This window comes from Empidonax traillii, unplaced genomic scaffold (genome assembly GCF_003031625.1).
Source record: "Empidonax traillii isolate 1590-97213 ecotype Southwest subspecies unplaced genomic scaffold, ASM303162v1 scaffold1205:size206528, whole genome shotgun sequence".
Classification (NCBI taxonomy): Eukaryota; Metazoa; Chordata; class Aves; order Passeriformes; family Tyrannidae; genus Empidonax; species Empidonax traillii.
The window spans coordinates 111,052-132,077 of NW_020956398.1; the positions used below are offsets into that span (position 1 = coordinate 111,052).

At 46.0% G+C, this 21,026-nt stretch overlaps 1 protein-coding gene across 1 annotated transcript in view; it reads left to right on the forward strand.

Annotated features, from left to right (window-relative positions):
• The first annotated feature begins 1,637 nt into the window (after positions 1–1,637).
• Positions 1,638–21,026, forward strand: part of BARX2 (BARX homeobox 2) — a 29,239-nt gene continuing 9,850 nt past the window's right edge. The window contains exon 1 of the mRNA XM_027905787.1: positions 1,638–1,878. Coding sequence (XP_027761588.1) covers positions 1,638–1,878 — 241 coding nt within the window. The remainder of the gene's footprint in view (positions 1,879–21,026) is intronic.

Genomic DNA, 21,026 nt, shown 5'->3' on the forward strand with positions numbered 1-21,026 from the left:
TTTTTTTTTTTTAAAGTAATAAAGTTTTAAGAAAATAGGTTCAACCGACATACCAAAAGTCTGATATTTATTGCATTTGCCTTCCAGTTTTGACAGCGTGTGGACAACACAAGTATCTTATTTTGATATTATGTCTCTCCAACTCAGCAAATGCATCTCTGAAATGAAAGGCAAATGGTACTTTCAGTTGAAAAAGAAACGTTGCTTTTACAAAAGAGGTCAAAGAGAGTTTTGTAAGTTTTTTTTGAGGGCTTTTAAAAAACACAGTTGACAAAACGAAAGCTGCCCAAATCGTTGAGGAGAGTTTGAGATGGCTGTTGCCTTCTGCAAAGACAGGTTGAGTTTTCTATCAGTAAAATAGGAGTTTGCTGCCATTTGGATCGGCGGAGCTTGAGAGCCGAGGGGTGGCCGACGACTTTTTGCAGATTATATTTAAGTCCTTGTCTGAAGCCTACAAATAATAATTTTTTAGGGGGTGGCAAATCTCCGTAATGAGCCTCTCTTTACCCCGTGTAAAGTTTGCGAGCCGGCTGTGGCTCCTGGAACACCTGCGGTTCACCGGGAGGATTCCAGCGATTCCCCCGTGCAGGGTGTTCTGCTGATCCCTGGGCTCAGCCAGGTGTGCGAGGCCACAGAGCTGAGAGTAAAACTCAGAGCTCAGCCTGGGAGGGAAATTTTCGGTGGGCAAACCTCTGCCCTCAGAGGAAGGGGCTCAAAGCTCAGCTTGGCGAAAAATCCAGCTGAACTAAGCAGGGATCGGTCAGAAAAATCATCTCGGGCTTTGGGACGAGTAACGCCACCCCGGAGAAAAATATCTTTTCTGTATTAGATATATATTCTATATATACCTATAAGTGCAAGGCACCTATAAACAGGATTTTTTTTCTCTCTCTCTGCCGCTCTCCGGCACTTCGCGGCCGGGGAATGGGTTTGATGCCGGTCGGGGGAAGTTGTCGTGGCCAGGAATGCGGCAATTTAGGTTTTGTAAGTAATTACAGCCTAGAAGACGGGGAGAGGAGGGAGAAGAAAGTAGGAAAAAAAAAAAATCCAGCCCCAATCTGGAACCTTTCCAATTTTTGCACCAAGAAGAAGAAGAAGAAAAAAAAAAAAAAAATCCAAGCCAAGCCACACACCCCGGTATCTTAAAATAGCGAGCAGGGAGGGGAGAGCAGCGGCGGATCCTCCCAGCCCGGCGCGGGGTGACAATGGGGCTCTGCGGGGAGCAGCGGGAGCCCTGATTGACAGCCCGAGCCTCCTAAAAAGGCCGCGCGGCCATGGCAGAGATGCTTATCGGAGCCTTTATATAACGGGGACACCGCGGAGCGGCCGCGGAGGGACCGGCGGGGGCACCGCGGGGAGACAGAGCGGGGAGACACCGCAGGGACAGAGAAGGGGACAGAGAAGGGGACAGAGAGGGGACAGAGAGGGGACAGAGAGGATAGAGCAGGGGCACAGAGGGGACACCGCGGGAGAAAGAGGGGACAGAGAGCGGGCACAGAGGGGACAGAGCAGGGATACAGAGGGGACACCGCGGGGACACCGAGGGGGCACAGGGGGACGCCGCGGGGTCCGCTCGGGGCGCCGGCCGCCCATGCGAGCCGGGCGCGGCCCCGGCAGCCCCGCACAGGGGTCCCGCCATGCACGGCCACCCCCAGCCCCATTCCCAGCCCCATTCCCAGCCCCATCCCGAATCCCAGCCGCATCCCCAGCCGCGGCTCCCCGCGCCCGGCCGGCCCAAGGCAGGCAGGAGGCGCTACAAGACCTTCATGATCGACGAGATCCTCTCCAAGGAGACCTGCGACTACTTCGAGAAACTTTCGCTCTACTCCGTGTGCCCGTCGCTGCTGGTCCGGCCCAAGCCGCTGCACTCCTGCGCCGGTAAGCCCAACCCCGGGGGGGACCGGGGGGTCACCGAGAGATGCTCGGGGCTCGGAGAGGTCGGGGGGGAATTCGAGCGAGCGGCTCCGGACTCTCCCACCGCATCCCAGCGCTGCCCTGGATGAACCCCGGCTGTCCCATCCCAGCCCCGCAGAAGGGATTGCTCCCAGTCCCGGGGTTTGCCAGCGCGGGGAGAGTTGTTAGTTAGTTATTATCGTCTCATGCTGCCAGTCAGCCGGCAGTTACCATCAGTTCTTAGTTGCCATCTCCTACTCGCAGTTATCCGATGGTTCCTCTCCGCGTGCAGCGGCGGGTTCAGCCGAATCGCCGTCGGGGTGGTCACAAATCCACAGCCAGATAATTGACAGGGAGTTAAGGAGCTCCACAGGGAGCAGAAATCGCCCTTCACCTCGTGCTCATTGAGACCTCCGATGGTTTTTTCATCGCGTCTGCGGGAGCGCAAAGGAATTAATAGAAATAGTGGGGAAAAGGAGGGGAAAAAAATGCTGTAGAGGCACGGGTTTTCTACCCTAAATTCTCGTGTCTTTGAAAGAGCTTAGGCTGTTTTAAACAGCAAGGATAGGAAAATAATTCTGATGATTTTGCAAAGAGAGACACCACAAATAAATACACCAAGCGGCTCTGCCCTGTACAGGCAGCAAAAAGAGTGGCTGACTGGCTCTTGACCATGGGCATTATAAAATTTCCCAAGCAGAGTGATCTAATGTGAGCCTTTAAAAAGCCACATTAAAAGTAAAAATAACAGTCTTAGAATGCATTCCAGATTTTAACAAATAAATACATAAATAAATAGAAATAATAATAATAAAAGACCCTCTTTCTGGTGATGCAGGCAGTTTTGCAGGTTTCTGTCCCTCTCGTAAGGCCACTCTTCCAGTGGTGACCCCTGATGTGTTCAGAGAAATGAGATGATGAAACTGCAGCTTAAAAATACAGTCTTCAAAAAATCTTATCTGTTGCCAAATATTTGTAAAGGACTAATTACCAGTAAAAATAATATTTATTTCAAGGTTGTAGAATTCTACTTTTCCTCCTTCTCTTTCCTGGGAAAGCTCATTTTGAATTTGTATTAAGTTGTGTTTAAAAAACTCAAGGCCTGCACTTTGCCTTAGGTTTGTTGGTTTGGTTTGTGGGTTTTTATTGCTTGGCTGACTATAAATAAAAAGGATCTTTTCAGCTCTCAGCAGGGCTGTGCTAATACAAAACTTGCTGTTGGGGTGTATTAAGAGTTTGCCGAGCAGAGTAAATCCTCGGTCCAGGCACAAATCTTCCTCCAACCTCAATATTTATTTTGTAAATACAAGTTATTAGAGATCCAGAAGGGATTAGGAGGCTGGATCAGAATTCAGGCCCACGATGAACCAGCTCTGGGGAAGCAGAAGTTGCCCGAGCAGTGTGATCCTCACTCAGCATTCCCTTCTCCCGACGGGTTTGCGCGTGACGTCCCTTCCCTTCCCGAACGAATCGCTGACACGTTTTTTGTGTAGGAGCTGGTTGTTAATCAAGATATTGCTGACAAGGGAGTTTTTCAGAGCTGATCCCTCGCTACTGCACAGACAGGGAGATTCAGTGCTGGGGCAAAACAGGCCCAAACGTCCCAAAGGGGTCCAGTGTGTAACGCGCAGAGGCCCCGAATCCACCCGCAGACCTCAACCCACCAGGAAAAGGAAAGAGGTTTTTCCCTCCTTCTCTACAGAAAGAGGAAGAATTAGACAAGAAAGCCTCTTTACCGCCCAAAAGGAGTATTATCAATGTCCAGAAGCTGCATGAGTAACTGGGCATCAAAAAATAGGGCCTGGGTGTCACCTAAGGGCCCCTCGGCATTTTGGACGGGTGAGGCGCTTCCCAGCAGCTGGGTTGACTCTCACCAACCCCATGGGGAAAAAAAGAGAGAAAAATTTTAAATACATTGTTCTGGGTCAAGTATAGCAAGAGTTGTCTATGCAAGAGGAATATATATCAGTTAAATAATAATTATATCCTCGGATGATTCAGCAGTGGATTCGGGGTGATGCTGCTGTGCCTCCTGTGCTTACCCTTCAATGAAAGCCTTATTTCTCTTTGTGCCCGGGATCTTTAATGAATTTGCCTCAAGGTTGTGTTTCTGGCCCAACCTCTGGCCTGTCCCCATGTCAGCCTGGTTGTGAATATCTTGGAATAATCTTTACGGGCTTGCAGTGCTTGGGAAGTGAAACACAGAGAGATTGCTGGATTAAAACTAAAGAATAAACTGCCACAAAAGTCCTTGGTTCCAAATTGTCAGATCCTAACGTTTATAGGCACAATTAAAGGATTATGTGTATTAGGTAATGGGATTTTTTTTTATTATAGAAGAGAGGAAATTATTGGCTAAGAAAAGGACAGCACCACAAAGGAGAACTGAATGTGAAAGACCTTGAAAATACCCAATACAAATCTGTAAATAGAATTTAAAAAAACAACCAAACACAAAAAATAACCCAAAGACACACACACAGAGAAAATAAACAAAAAAAACCAAACCCTGAACCACTTGGGGATTGAAGGCTGCAGAAATACAGCACCGTGGCATTTAACTCACTGCCTGCCTTTGCTTTGCCTCTGGAGTTAATCAGGAGGGAGTGAGCACTCAGTCTCTTCAAGATCTAAAAAAAATTAATCTCTGACCCAAACCTAAACCCCAGAAATGTTGCCTTACTGTGAGGTGAGCTGGGACCTGGCAGGGTTTGAACTGCAGCTGAACCCCTCTCCGATGGCTTTTTGTCGAGTCAGGTTTTGTGGCTGTTTTCCTGGGCTAAAGAGTTAATATTTCTTTCACCTTGGGAAGGCTGATCTGCCTTTCTAATTTATTTGGAGCTGAAAGATAGAAATGGTGGTGCGTGTGCAGCCTGTGTGTCCAACAGCTGACCCCGCTGAGTGACGGGAGATCGGAAAACTTGGGCGACCCGGCAGAAAACGGGAGGGAGGAAATGCTGGATATTTGAGGAGTGCAGCTGGACTGGGACAAAACAGATGGGCCAAGGAGAGGGGTGTGTGGAAAGAGCGTTTGGGGCTTTTCCTGGGCATGGTGAGGTCGAAGATTGACGCTTTAGCCAAGGAAGGAGCGTTCAGGGGGTGAAGCCATCGATGTCACTGGGGAGATTCCCATTACAGAGAACCTGCAATAAACCCCAACCCAAATCTGTGTTTGGAAGTAAAACCTTTTCCCTCTGAAAGGGCTCCATCATTAGATTCAAATTTGGTGTTTGAACATGAATTGTGGTGTTTATTGAGCAAATAAACAAGGCTGTACTCACACCAAATCTGTAACAAAATGCTGGTCTGGGTTCAGAGCCATTTAAAGAAATTTAAAATAAATATTAGAAATAATTTTGGATGGTGGGTAATACTGCTATGACTTGTGACTTTTTGGGTTGTGAGGACTGAAGGAAAATGCAATTTTGTTTCATGGTGTTTATATTTTTATTGGCTTTTCATATCCTGCCATAGCTAATTATTTTGTATAAGTAATGACACAGTGTTAATATGCTTGGTTTGTTACACCGATTGCTGAAGGCTGAGCAGACTCTTGTCAAAATCACTTTTCAAATTGTCTTTATATAATTTTTCAATTTTGCATTTTAAAATAGAGTAGAGTGAGTCTGTTCCATTCTGGTTTGTCTCTTGTATTTTTTTTTTTTTTTATGGTCTTGGGTAAGCCACACATTTCAAATCCAGTTGCCTTAATTGTAATTTTGTGCATGACAAAGAATTCAGGGACACTGTTAGTATGTGATGCTACAAGCTGAAATTGGAAATGCTCCTTATTTATCAAAGGCACTAAAATAGTTTAAAAATTAAATCCAAGGAGGTGGTGGCTGCAGTGTGGAGGGGAATTGTGTGAGATCCCTGGTCAGAGTGGAATTTGTGACACTGTGTATTAACAATCAACAATATTGCTCTTGGAGGGTGTTTTTTAAGCTCTCCAAATGGATTATGTCTGCATTACAAAGCATTGTGTTGCCCTCAGTCACAGACTCTGCTGTTATTTCAGCAAACTCGGTCGTACAAATTATTCATTGTCTGCTGGGTGTTCATTTGTACCAGGCCCTATTCCAGAGCTCATAAAAAAACCCCTCTAAATTTGAATGCATCTTAGTGGTTTATAATTTAAATCCTAATGAGCATCAGTGTAATTTATGTCTGTCCTAAGCCAAGGTTTTTCCTGGTGCCTGTCTCAGACGGGGCTGTGCTGGTTTCTCTTTAATTGCTAGACCTGAACACCACCTTGGAAGGCACAAATATATCAGTATATTCTGAGAGAATTAGCTACTGAACATAAAAATATTGACCCCTCTGGAGGGGGAGTTGTGTCCAAGGGGATTCTACTGCTCCACGTACATTTAAAAGCACCACAACTCCGGGAAGTGGAACCTTCATTTTCTCCTTTTTTGTTTACGTAATTTTGGAAATCTGCTACTCTCCTTGCTGTGCAACAAGCTGCCTTTAAAGAGCACCAATAAATATCATCATTTGCTTTCCTTGAAATCATCATTAGGATTTTTGGCATGGTGGATTTTTTTTGTTTTGGGGCTTCTTTGGAGGCCAAGACGTCGCTTGGAGTTCGTGCGATCGGGGTGTCGATGCGGGTGGGTTGTCTGGAATTGTTCAAAACTTGGATCCTTCACTTCCAGTTCCGTGTCTGTCTAGTCCTGTTTTATATTAGGATGATATTAGGAATTTAACTATCATTTTCCTCGTGTCCGTGGTATTTTCTGGACTAAACTGAGCGATTCCCACCAGGGCCCGCAGGGAATCATCGCTGGGGAGATGAAGTGGTTGATGTTTCTGGATCCTCACTCAGCCTTTTTAGGGAACCACGGTGAGAGAGCAGATTTATTGTGTCTTGAAACAGCTCAGATTTTATGAATGACCTCACAAGATTCTCTTCCAAAAGGCCTTGATTCAGGGGAGGTTTGGGGTTTGCTCTGGGACATTATTTTCCACCTGGAATCTTGAGCTGGTGGGGTTGGATTGTTGGCTCCCAGTACTGGCATCCCAGTCAATATTACAAGGTGTTGGAAACAGTTTTGTTCTTGCCCTGTGTGAAGTGAGACCTAAATGTGTGCCTGTGATGTCTCATGAATCCATGGAAAATCTGTATCCTAAAATGTTGAGGGAAGCAGGTCAAAATGAATATGTGTTTTTATACAGGAGTGGTAGGGGCAGACTTAAATTGCAACGCTGGAAGCGTCTCCCTGTGGAAATCTGCTCTGCTGCAGGGCTGCCTGGGGTTTTTGCTGATTATTTGTGCAGATATATGAGGAAAAACAAGATATTTTGAAACCTGCCTGCATTTATTTGGTTTAGCTTGCAAAGGTCTGTATAATTCTGTAGCTGATAGCAAAAAGTAAAGGCAAAATGAGGAAGGAAATCTGTTAATCCTTGGAAATGCAAAGTGCTGCTTGTGTGGATGTCTGGGATTCAGCATTAGTGAAGCTGGTGAGTATTTCTAATAAATGTAAGAGAGTTCAGAGATGAGTGCTCCTTGAAAACTCAGAAAAGTCAGGATTTGCTGTCAGGAAGAAGCCCATCTGAGGAAAAAATGGAAGAAGCGTATGGAGGGAAGGGGGATTCCTCTGGAACTGCTGCAGATTGGGCATGAAATGGAATTTTTTAAAGAGTTCAGGTGTTTTCCAGGGTGGCCGCCGTGGTTTTTGCGTGTTTTGATGTCTTTAGCTGAAAACATAATTCAGAAGTGCCCGAAAGTGGCTTATGGGGAGAATAATGGGCTGGGTGATGATAAATAGATACCTGGAGAAGTGTCTGCTAATTTTCTCTGTTGGATTATATCCCATATTAGAGGTGGTATTTCAGAAGCAAAGCCAGATCAGAGTCTGAAAACTGAGCAGGGAAATCTGGCTCTGAAGAGGTTTCAATGCTAAATATTAAAAAAATTGGAATCAAGACTGACTTTTGCTGTCTGTATCTCAGGGCTCTTAGCAGAGGATATAACAGTGAATAAAAGAAATCAGTGAAAGGCAAAGCCACAGAGAACAAAACAAAGATCACAGCCCAGCGACTGCAATAAAACCTCCTGGGGCAAACAATCAGCGCTGTGGTTGTGGTTGGGCACGAACTGCATTGTGGAGAAACGTTCTAATAGGGGGTGTTAATGAACGTGGGATTCCACTGGGAAAATTGACACCTACACCTCATTTTCTGAAGCCTCTGGAGCACGGTCTGAATCCCTCTGCTCAGCCAGGGAGGGTTTCTAAAAGGTGCCCTCAGTTTGGCCACTGCTCGTGGAGACTGTGCAATGCAGATCAGTGCCTTTAGTATAATTTTGGTGATTTTAACTCAACTTGCTGCTGTAAAACGAAGGAAAAGGCAATTTCATCTGGTAGAACCAGTGACCTCCAGCATTGCTGGGTGTGAATAAGGGCAAAAATCCTCGCTGGGGGAGGTGGAGAAGGAATTGAGACTGTTCAGAGTGTGGTGTGAAGTTCCCGGTCCTCCCCAGGCTCAGGGAGCAGATCACTCAGAGCAGTAGCTAAGGAGACCTGTTGTTTTTCCTTCTGTTTACTTGTGCTGAGCAGTACATTTGTGTCCCACGGGGAAGGACAGCTCCCTGGATCCACCCCCAGCGAGGCTTTGCTGCTGATAGGGCTGTTGTGAGCGGGTTTGGGAGGTGGAGGGGCACCTCTGCCTTTTAGCTCTCACTTCCACGCTCTTGGTTTGGGTTCGTAGGGAAGGAAGTTTTGCACTGAACTGCACCAGTGGATGGCAAAACTGATCCCTGGGAACTGATCTTCCCATCAGGAACTCTCCAGGCACTTGCTCAGTGCTCTCACTAGACTTGTTTCTAAATTGTCTAAATTATCTTCTAAAGGCTGAAACAAAACTTGCCTTTTTATGAGACATTTGCAAAGCAATGAAGTTACTTTTGGTATTGCTAGATTGTCTTTATTTTTATTTGTGAGTTTATGGTCTTTTTGTCAGAGCAACAACCTTTCAGTGACCTTAAAATGTGTTTGGATGTGCTTGTTCAGGTCTTATCTTGTAAATTCTTTGACAAGCCAGTGGTTTTTTTCGTGTAGTTGATTCTCTGACTCCAACAGGACTGCTCATGCAGAGAAGGGCTTGAACTGGATTTATAGTTGCCCTATGTCTTGGATCATCTTGCTACTCATTTTGTGGATTTTCTCCAAGGTTTCACCTCACAGGGGTTGAATTTCATCTGAATTCAATTTAAATAGACATCTTGAGAACTAGTGCTGAAGCAACAAGTAGCTTGGAGTGTACAGGTACCTATTGCCACATCTTGTGTAGAGCTGCCTACGTTGATCCATTAAAAGCCAGAACACTCTTGTGTAAGCACAGAGGGTTGAAGCCTTAATAAAAGCATCTCCTTTTCTTTTAGAAGACAGAGAAGTGTGTGTGATGCTTAAGCAGGGTATTCTATGACAGATTAGCTTGTCATCGTTACAGCAAAATTAGCAGTGGTGATCTTCATTGTGGGAAACATCTCCTTCCATGTCAAGCTCAACGTGATCCCTCTTGTGGAAGGCCCAGTGCTCTGGGTGGGGTTTATTCCCAGGGCTCAAAGAGGAAAAAGGTGAAAAGTCCCCCTGAAATAGAAACCAGTAACGTAACCACTGAGACAGCGAAATGATTTTCGCTTGGCCGCAAAACATTCGCCTGAGTTTTGGACGTGTTTGGCTTCGCCCTTCTGCCTGTTTTGTTCCAACCCTCCTCCTGACAGCTTTGCTAACGGTTTGTTGTGTTCCTGTGCCGACTGAAGGCTGCAGGAGCTGATTTTTGGAGGCTGCTGTGACACTTTGGGGCTCCCTGTGCTCTTTGCCTCCCTCGAGCAGGGCTGCCTTATGTGGTGTGAGTTCCCCGCTGAGGGACAGGAGGCTGTGCCAGAAGTTAAAAGGGTTCGTTTCACCTTGTTGCAATAAATTACAGGGCAATCATAAATGATAGGAAGGAGCTTGATGAAGTGGGTGAGGAACAATTGATGGATTATTTTAGTTAAAATTACTTAGAGCCCAGTCCAACTCCCACTGAAGTCAATTAAATCACAGCTGGATCGGGGCCAAGATGAGTCAAATTCAATTATGCCTTGACTGTAAACATTTGAAAGCACGTTACTATAAGGTAGTTCAGCACTTAGATTACATTAAAACAAAAGCATTTCTGAAACCCCAGCTGATTTTGTTGTATTTGTAGAGCTCTGATGAAACCCTTTTTCTGGGGGCTGAGACTCAGGGACCTCTTTGGCAGTGCTTGATCCCCACAGCACCTGTCTGTGGTGGAGACAAGGCACAGAAACTGGTGCTGGGGATGGATTTCTGTCCCTCACAGACTCGCTGGGGGAGCGATTGCATCACAAGAGGCAGCAAAAGATGACTGAGAGGAGCTTGTAGAAATCCTGGTGCTGTTTCATCTAATTGTCAGGATTTAGGGAGCTTACTTGTGTAAGTATCAGCTCATAAATTAATGGAACTCTCACACGAGCTAATCTCAAAGCTCTATTGCTCATGGGTATTCATCTGTGTCTCAGCTGAGCAAAGCACAGCATCCAAAATATTAGTTACCAAGAGAGAACCTACATGATAAAAAACATAATTATAATTAATTCAGTTCGTCAAGTTCAACCACATATGGTGGTGTTTTCATAAAATTGGGCAGATTATCTTTTAAACTACGATTCATAAGCCTCACTAAAGACTATTTATGTATTTTTTAATAAATTCAGGCTTGATCCTTTTTGCTCTGTCCTCGGAATTTCTCTCCCTGTTCCTTTTCCAGCCAGGCCAAGGCTCTGAGTGGCAGGTTTAGGATTTCCTGGCTGGGGTGTTGGCTCCACATCCTGAGTGCCATCCCACCAAAACCTGGGGATATGGGAGGCTGCGTGGACAGCAGGGAATAGCTGTTCCCTGGGCTCATTCCCATCTCCAAGAGAACTGAATTCATCCCCACAGACGGACGAGCTCCCAGTCCATGCCAAGCTCTTCTGGAGGGTTGGGATCAGTCTGGTTTCGTTTCTACCTTTGTAGCAGTCGTGTTAAAATGATCATTTTTTTTCTGAATAAATCTGAAATCAGGCTAATTTGGCTTAATTTTGGATGGCCTCATCAGGGGGAACTACATACAAAGTGGGTAAAGACTGTAATGTAAGACAAGACATAAATGTGGGGGCACAAACCCTGTGGCTTTACTGGCTTGTCCAGGAACTGATTCTCCAACAGGAAAGAAACCACTCTGTGTCTGGATAGTTATGTTTGTGTCCTTAGGAGAAATTTCTGAATTTTACAATTAAAGTCTCCCAAACCCTTAATTTAAGTATCTCCCACGTGACAGTCCAATAGTGCTGGCTGTGGTAATTCAGAGGAGAATTTATACACCACCCACACGTGTTAAAATGAAAGATGGGCCTGATGCTGGTTTTAATGACAGGACATCTCTCTGGCTCTGTGAGAGGTCTTTGTGGGGGATGGAAGTGCTGGACGTTTGCAGAGCAGTGAGAGGACAGAAAATGGGACATGGGTGGGAATTCAAAAGCTCAGTTTGGCTGCTGGCCCGGCTGGCAGAGCAGAGCTGAGGTGTCTTAGAGCTATACCTGGCTTTTAGTCTGGAAAACTCAGTTTGGTAAATTATTTCCTTTCTTTTTTTTTTTTTTTTTTTTTTTTTTTTTTTTTTTTTTTTTTTTTTTTTTTTTTTTTTTTTTTTTTTTTTATTTAAGTCCTTTTCTCTCTTCCATGCCTTTCTATTAATAGCAGGATCAATTAATAGCTTCCACTGACACATTCTAAAGAGCTTGCAACTATGAAATAGCAATTTGTCCTTTGGAGAAGAGGAAAAGCGATACCCATCCAGCAGATTGAATCAGGAGAAAGGGACAGAACCATGATAAACGCTGGTACAGGATTTCCATGGCCCATTCTCAGCTCAGAAAAGATACTGCCCATTTTCTTCCTTGTCAGTGAACAAAAACACCCCCAGTGAGACACTTCGACAGCAATGGGTGACTGTGGCTTTAATATGCTTGAAAAAGCTGATTTCTGTGATCCATGCCTTATTTCTCCCTTCTCAGTATTAAGATCAATCATGTTTCAACTCGTAAATATGCATTAAAGTGGGTTGGCAGCTATTTAAAGCCCAAACTTTGCTGTTCCCTGCTTCCAGATACTGCCCAGCATGGCCCTGGCGTGAGGGCTTTGACTCTTTAACTCCCCAGTGAGCTCCAGTTTGGTGTTGCCTTTCACAAACCAAACCCACTCATAATGCTCTTCCCTGCTGTATTTATCACCTGCAAAGTGAAAATGGTAAATTGTGGGATGGACAATCGTTTTGGCAGCCAAGGGTGCCCAGAACACTTCCATTCCCCACAGCGCCTTGACGGCGACTTCGCTGGAAGAAAAGCACCTCCTTTAGGGGAATTACCTTGGGAAAACTCCCATTATGTCCTAGCAAGCAGAACTGCTGATGAATTTCTGGGTGCTTTTGGTGTGGCTTTCGGGGTGTCCTGTGCACTTGGACTCTGTGACCCTCGTGGGTCCCCTTTAACTCAGAATATTGTGTGGTTTTGACTCCTTGCTGAGCATTTGCTGGGGCGTATCCCACTTGCCTATGAGACATTCACTGAGTATTTCTTACACATGGAGTAAGTTATGATGGAATTGCTGCTGCCACCCAGGGCTGCTTTGTTAATTAACTGAAAAATCCCCCCAGAACTTAAGTGTTCATTTCCAGTACCTGGTGCATGGCTTTAGTGTAACTTAACATGTGGTGGACTCCTAATCCATCTTCTCAAAATGTTTGTTTTCCCCAAAGCCAATCATGGCTCATTTGCCTCCAGTAATTGATACCAACCCTGGAAATATTTGTCCAGTTGTCAACAAACTTAGCTGAAGTGTTTGACAAATTACTGGGGCCAGTTTTCACACTGGGAGAAAATTCAAGTACACACCTTATCCAGTTTCCCTCTGCAAGAATTGCCTTTGTTCAGTTGTCCCGCTCGTTGCAGCTCTCAGTAAATAGTGGGGCTTTGGTATTTTCATGCTGCACCTGATGGCAAAACACTGCTTTTCTCAGCACCTCTTGATTCCCCTCCTGTCCCCATTTATTTACTCCTTGAAGTCAACAGAAGTTTTGGGTGTGTAGAAGAAGAAAAGCAGTTGCATCAGACCGCCAATATATCAGCATTTTCTGCTGAGCACTCATTTACTGGCAGCCTTGGACACGCCGTGGGTACCTGGCTGGAGCTGGGATTCTGCAGAGCCCATGTCAGAGCTGGGAGCTTTGCAGGTGCTTTGCCCATCCCTGCTTGGTTTTGTCCTCGACTTAACAAATGCCACGGAGTTTTTACACGCTCATGGAATTCCTCGTCCTTCCCATTTTTTTAAAGAAAAGCAGTGTTCCACGACACACCTGTGCCAAAATCCTTGGCTGGGAAAGGCAGGAGAAGCCCAAAGTGATGTGGGCAGTGGGGACTGTGTATGTTTAACAAGAGGATTAATTAAGCACAAAGAAAATGCTGCAGCTTATTCCCAGCACGGTGAAGTCTGTAGGAGGGAAGAGACTTCCCCACAAATCACATAAAAGAGGTGTTAAGACAAAGCTGGTTTTATTGCTTTGTAGGGGCTTCAACCCATTCATCACCAATTTTGATGCATCCTTTGACTCTTCACTGGATTTTTACACCCTATCCAAGCCTTGTGGGTTTTTTTTTTGCTCTTTCCCTGCCTTCCTCCCCTCGAGCTTCCTCTCCCTCAGCACGAGCTGCACCCGACAACGTTTGAGTTCAGGCCGAACTTTCGAACCCGTGACGTGGAGCCGGTTTGGAATTAGGCAGAACCAGTTTGCCCATCCCTCGCTGGAAAAGGGTTAAGCCTCTCAACTACCGAGGGCCAGGGCAGGGAATTATGAAAGGAGCCCCTGTTTTATAAGCATTTGTGCTGCCAGTGCTTGACTGGCCGTAATAAGCGGGTTGTGCGGTGATTAATGGCTGTGCCGACGATGGATGATGTGTCTCCTTGGAGGAGCCATTTATTTTTATTCAGGTTCCTCTCCCAAGCAGTGCTGGAAACAGAGATGTTGAAGTCTTGGTGGGAGTGTGGTTTTGTTCTCAACAATTGCATGAAAGGTGACCCACGGAGAGGAGAAAATAAAGAATACGATGCCGTTTTCTTGCCTCTTTTAATGCGTGCAAAGACAACTCACATAATTATTTTTTTTTTATGTGGGATTTTTCTTTTCCTTTTGAGATTCTTGTTTTGCTCCCTCCAAACTGGGAGCGAGTAGGAATGTGTTGACATTCTGAAACTTTATAAATTTCGAAGGGGCAAGCTGCTCAAATGCCTTAAATTCCATTGGTCTTTGTTTTCCTCTTGTATTTTTAATAAAGGGCTAAAATAATTTGAAATCTTTGGGTATTTTGAGCCAATTCTTGTATGGGATTATAAGTTTCTGATCTTGCTTTAGTTTCAGCTGCACTTTTCTCCCCACTATGTCACTGTGTAGATGTAAAGGAGGTAGTGGTGGAGTGTTTGTGGTGGTTGAAACACTCAGAGCAGACATGGAACTCATCTTGTTATTAAAAAACTATACACCTGTATCTGTATGGGTTCAACATGGCATCCATCTAACCTCGAGATATTGTCATTTCTGTAAAAAGGCTTAAAGAAAGGAGGAAAAGGATTTAAAAAACCCTTTTTAATTAATTTGAGAAAATCTAGTTCAAGACAGTGAGACGAGTTGAAGAGTCCAAGAAAATCTTTCTCAGGTTCTACATAAACTGAAAATCCTTCCCAGCAGATCCCCTGGGATGGAACCAGAGCCAGCTGTGGGCATGGCATCAATACTTCGACGTGAGGAGGATGTTTAAAGAAATGGTCAAATTGAAACCGGTTTTTTTTCATCAGTGCTTCACCAAACCTGAATTAAAGGCTCTCAGAATTTGAAAGATCCCTCAAAACTATCACACCATTGCTGAGAAAAGCAAACCCATCCAGGGAGATGGGGCACAAGCGTTGGTTGTTTTGCATCATAGAGCAGTAAATGCCAAAAATTGCCTAAATTCTCTGGACAGCTCAATTTTACAGGTGGGGTACAGCCCCTCTCTCCAAGCTTAATAAAAATACCGGGAATGTGCAGATTCTGTCTGCTGGAGTTTCGATCCAGCAGTGCCCCATAAGAGTCTGGGAATGGTGATATTTGGGAAACACACAAAAAATATTCCCCTCAGACTCATTCAGAGCAGCAGCACCACAGTTAAAATTGGCAGCCACAGCTGATCTTGGGCAGAATATTTTTCTTGGGTCGGGAGAACTTTTGAAAATTGAGTTGAAAAAGAGCTATTTTGGTCTGAAAAAACCACTCGTCGCCGTCTGTGCCCGGTGTTGGAGGGGTTCCTGTGGAAACATCCAGGGTTGCACAAGAATAGGACACAGGCCTGGCTTCCAAATTAGCATATATATTAATGGCACATTAAAGGATTTCATAATCCTGTGACACAAAGGAGGGTTCTCAACACAGGGCTCACGCAATCTATTCACGGGCAACGTCTTCAGGCGAGATAAAAACACCCCCTGCTCCCCTCCTGGCTGCTCCTGGAGTCCTTCCCAGCCCCTACAGAGTGCTTTGCTGGGTGTTATCTCCCTCCTTTTGCATGTGGGGAGAACAGAAATCCAGTGGGATTCAGGGATTTTGGCTGAGGTGGAACACTAAGGCAGTGGCAGGGTCGGAAACACCATGCCCAGTGTCCACTTTCCCCAAAATCTACACCAAGTGAGCAAAACTTTGTTCTTTTGGTGCTTTATTGGACAGGGTAAAGTCGGTGGGAAGGTGACAGTATTCCCATCAGCCTGGAGCTGTTTCTAGTGCCAGTGGGAGCTGCACACCCACCCACTTGTGGAGGGAAGAAAGGGCTGCATTGTTTTTTTGCCTGTTGACTTCTCTGATCGGTATTTAATTGAGATTATGGAGGCCCAACACACCTGTGGAACACGGTGACTCTGCATTCCACAGTGACAGGGCCACGGGGATTTGGAGGGAAATAGATGTGCTGATGGGTGAGAACCAAGGCTTGGACTCCAAACCCTCCAGATCTCAGACTGAGGGAGGGGTTCCCACCTGGATCCCCAAATCAGAGTGTTCCTATGGCATGTCTGCAGTTCCAGATTGGAGCTGTCAGGAACAGTTGTGCTTCTAACATTTCTGCCCAAAATGGAATTAATTCACAGTTAAAGCTGGCAGAATTTGGGCACTGTTGAAACCTAATTCCATCTCTTATGATTAATTAGGGCCTGTCTCCACCCAAAGTTTAGTCTTTATTTGTCTGGAGATGTGAAAACAGTGTCTCCTTGGCTGACTTCCTATCAGAACAGAAAAAAAACTGCAGACTGATGTTGAACATGAGTGGGGGCTTGTATTTGGAATCCCAGAGTGGTTTGGGTTGGAAGGGACCTTAAAGCTTATCCAGTCCTACTCTCTGGGCAGGGACACCTTCCACCAGCCCAGGTTACTCCAAGCCTCATCCAACCTGGCCTTGGACACTTCCAGGGATCCAGGGACAGTCACAGATTCTCTGGGCAGGAGGAGTTCAGGACACCTTGAGCTCACCAACTGGAATTTCTGGCTCATCCTTCTATCAGAGCTGTGCTAACTGGGAGAACCTTGTCACTGCTTTGCTGACACATAGGTGGTTTCACACCTCCAAAGCACTTTGCAACTCCCAGATTGACATTTTTCTCCTAGAACTGCTGGTTCTGGGTGTGTCCTCTCAGGGACTGCCCATCCTTGGCACATTTTCCCAACCTGCTTTTTGAGATTGGATGAATTTCAGTAAGAGTGAAACTTGCTTTGTGTCTCAGCTGAAAAAGCCCCAAACGCCACCGACGCTGGAATGAATGGGCTGGGCTTTGGCTGCTGCAAATCAGGCTGGAACAGACGGTGCACCCTGACTTAGAGTGGGCTGAACTGCTGTTTGGAGTCCTCTTGGTCCACATGGAACAGCTAAGGCTGCAGGTGGGGGGTGAAACCACAGCTGAGGGGTCTTGCAACATCTCCAGCTCAGGACAGACTGCGTATAATATAAACAGACCTCAAGTCAAGGAAGCTGCTTTGGGAATGAAGTTGCCAGCACTGGTTTTTATGTTCCAGAATAGTTGGCAGAAAAGTTTCTACCAACTGGAAATTCAGCTGTGTTTTTTCCACCAGCCAAAAAGTGAAAGCTTAGCTTGGGTTAAAGGTTGAATGCAGGGGGTGACATGGGCGTGCTGTTACTTGATGTGAAGGGAGTAAAAATAGCCATGCCCTGTGCTGGTGGAAGCTGTGACATAGTCTTTGTAGACTTATTCAACCAAAGAGATCAGGTCTGAAGGAAATGCTATTCCAAGGTGCTCCAGATTCTGATAATGGGGTTTCAGCTTCCTGGAATAACTCTGGGATGTGCGTTATGCTCAGCTTTGTTCCCTGTCTCTCCTCCTTACCCAGCCACAGGAGCTGGGCTAAGATCACTGATCTAATTGGCAGCCAGGACGGGCAGGCTGTGAACAAAACCTGCTCGTGTAGCATTTGCATCCCTCTAAATTGCATTGTTTGTGCAGCTGCTCAGCCAAATCGGCCACTGGGTTTATTTTCGTCCGTGGAGGAAACAGAGATGAGTTTTCTCTCTGCTGGGGCAGATGCAAGATCAAAGAATCACACAGGCAGCTCAGAGACACCAACCTCCCTGCTAAATGTGTCCTGATGGGGGCAAGATTATTAATAAAGCAACCCTTGAGATGATGAGCCACAGTTACAAGAGGCAGAGGCTTTGCCAAGATGTGACAGGTCCCTTTTCAGGTTGACAGTGGGACTTGGTGAAGTCTCCCTTTCATTTCAGCCAGGAGGAAAAGAGGGGGATGTCTGATTTAAACACTGATCTACTATTCTCCTGAGAAGAAAAAAAAAAAAAAGGCATTTTCCAAAAGATCCATCAGGCAAAATTTACACAGTGTGGTGTTGGGAAATAATTGCACTCTCTTCCTTCCCACGTGTCACTCAGCAGAGTGTCTTGGGGCTCGGAGCAGGAAGAGGTGGTGATATTTATGGGCAGCTCTCTGCTGGAGCTCACACAAGGGTGGGCTTGAGAAACCTGAAGAGTGCTTTTGTGTGCAGAGCCAGTCAGCTGGCCAGGGCTGGTGTTTGCTTATGGATGTTGTGATAATAATTAACAGAGCAGGAAGTGAGGGGCTGATTGATTTACGCGCTCATGGCGTCGTGCCTTTGAACTTGGACAGAAACTGTGAAATCCTGAGAGGAGGCAGATTTATTTCTCAGATGTGTGAGGATGTAAGAAGGGCCACAATGTGTGAGCCCAAAGTCCATATAGACTCAGAGCTTGGGTGGTGGCCAGGCAAGGGATGCTCAGGGAGCCCCAGAAAGCACAGAACATGACTTGCCCTTCCATTAAACTCCACCCTCTCAGTTCTGATGAACTGTTTCTCCATCCAAGCCTAAATCTTGCTCCTTGATCAGTGACAGAGGATTGGATCTGGACAGAGGATTGGATTTGGCCTCCTGCATTGCCCCTATGTCTGGTCATGTCTGTCACCGGGGAACACAGACACTGTAAGCTGAGACACCCTGAGAGTTGTGTCATCTCAGCTCCCTGTTCCTCCCCCACCCCGAGAGCCAAGACCAGATTCCCTGCAAATCCACTCTGATATCCTTTGGCTACTCTGCTTGCTCAGTCTGGGTCCAGCTGGTGATGAGCCCCAGAGCTGAGCTTTATCCTTGGTGAAGGAGGGGACTCTTGGCTGAAGTGCTCTGACATGACTCAGTCCATGAGAAGGAGCTCCAGGCTGGGATCGGTTCATGGGGCCCTTGGTACAGCTCTGGTGGCTCCTGGCCCAGGAACTCCCCTGAGTGCTGTCATTATGGGGATGTGCTGGTGATTGTTTCCCTGGGACTGGTGTGGCCTCATCTTAGAACTCCCTCGGAGTCCCACCAGTGAGGGTCTGGGATGGAGATTCACTTCCAAACCTGCCATCCCCTGGGAGCTGTTCCCAGCTCTGATGGCCTTGGGCCCAGACATCCCAAGAGGAGTTTTAGGGCAGATTTGCTTGTGGTCAGTGCACCTCCTTTCCCACTGAGTGGGATTGAAAGGAATCATCAGCTAAAGATGAGGAATCCCAGACACATTCACTTTGTGTATCCTCAGATGAAGGGCAGGACCTCTCTCAGCCACCTCAGCTGGGCTGGAGGGTGTGGTTTGAGTCAAAGAGGGCTCCCACTCTAAGGGCAGGTTGTCATTTGAGTACATGGAGCAGAATAATTCAGAATAGAGCACTGGTGTGTGCCCTAATTCATTCTCCACTGATGAAGCCACACTTGCTGCAAAGGATTTCTCCAGTGCTGTACAAAGAGATTCTTTAAATGCTTCTTTAAAACAAAATAAATCTTCTTTATGCATACAGTTGTTCGAGGCCAGTTACTTACTGTGTGAACAGGGCCTTAAACACATAAAACCCCCCTAATATGAATATCAAATACCTTTATTAAGTCAGGATAATTACCTTTCTGGTGGGTTTTTGTGGAGGCCTGTGGCACACACACACCTCACACCCTCCAAATTTATTAATTATTGTTATGATGTGGAAGTTGATACATTGCTGATGGGGACAGGCTTGGAGAGGAAAACCTGGATGTCACAGCTCCAAGGCCTGAGGAGATGTCATCTGTGGCTTTGAGACTGGGCTGAACTCAAGCACAGCTCCAAGTGCTCCAGAGCCTGGGGAAGGGCAGCAGGAGCTGTGTCCAGCTGCATCATCCCTGGGGAGCTGTTCTGGAAGCTGCATGGGGAGAGATGCTTTGGGGAAGAGCATCTTTTAATTTAATGTTTGCAGACATTCAGTGGTTTTGCTTGAAACCCAGTGAGCTGAAAACCTACTCCCTCAAAAGACTGCTTGAAGAGAGAAGGGACTGTTCTCTGGGGGAAGGTAAAACAGGACTCCTGGATTTCTCCCAGTTTTCTCCCACCTGAAAAGCTGATGTCAAAATGTGCCATTTGATCAGATACCTCTTTTTTTTCTGCCACTCCCACTTGTCTCCTACAGAAGGTGCAGGCCCTGAAGAACTGGCCTTCAGTCACAATGCCTGCAGAAAGGATCACTTTAGCTGGGCTAAAATTACCTGCACTGATTTCCTTTTTTTTTTGGATTGGTTTCTGTGTTCCCTCTGTGGACACACACAGGTGAAATCCTGGCTGCACAGAAGCCCAGGTGCTGCCCAGCAGATTTCTCGCTGCCTTGCTGATTTGCATTCAATTTTTGCAAGACTCGTGGTCCTTCTCAGGCTAAAGGGGTTCCCTGCAGTGAAAACAGAACGTGGTGTGAACTGTACCTGCAACCTCTCTGGTTGAGGAGCAATTAAACTTTCCCCCAAGGAACCTCTCTGATGCTATTTCAGAGCCCCAGCAGCTCCTGTTCGTGTTCCAGCTCTGCACTTAAGATTCGTGACATGATTCCCTTGGAAATTGTGTCTCTGTGCATTTGGACTGAGTCTGGAGGCTATTTTTGGAAGCTTTCAGAATGTCCCAGAAGTGCCCTTCACCTCTGCTCCTGTGTAAAGACTTTGGCTCCAGCTTAGCTATAACTGTTTTCACGGGTAACCAAAGAAAAAGAGAACAAGAAGGAAAAGAAATGAACCCAAAGACAATTCTTCTTTCCCAAAACAGGGTTAACTCTCAGGGACTGAGCTCTGAGAGCTGGAGAAGAGGAATGGTGATAAAGAGCATTTTCAAGCACTCCCAGTTCCAGGATTCCTATTTAATATGTCATAATCACAGAAAAAATCTGATTATAGAGTTGAGAAATTGGCACCTGTAAAGGCTCTGAGGATCTCCTGCAGGTTTTCCAGCTATTCCAATATTCAAAGAGGTGTAGGAAGTGCAAAAGAGCATCTGAGGGTCGTTTCTGGCCTGTCCCAGCTCCCTGCTCAGCTCTGGTGCTGTAATCCAGCCAGGATCCATGAGAGTGGCGTGGCTGGCAAATCCAAGCTTTAGGGGATCTGTGGTGGAAAAAGGAGACGTAAAACCCTCCCCACTAAAGAAACTGTGCGTGGTTCAAACAATTCTCAACACTTCCTTGCTTCCTTTGCTTTCTTTGCCTCACTCA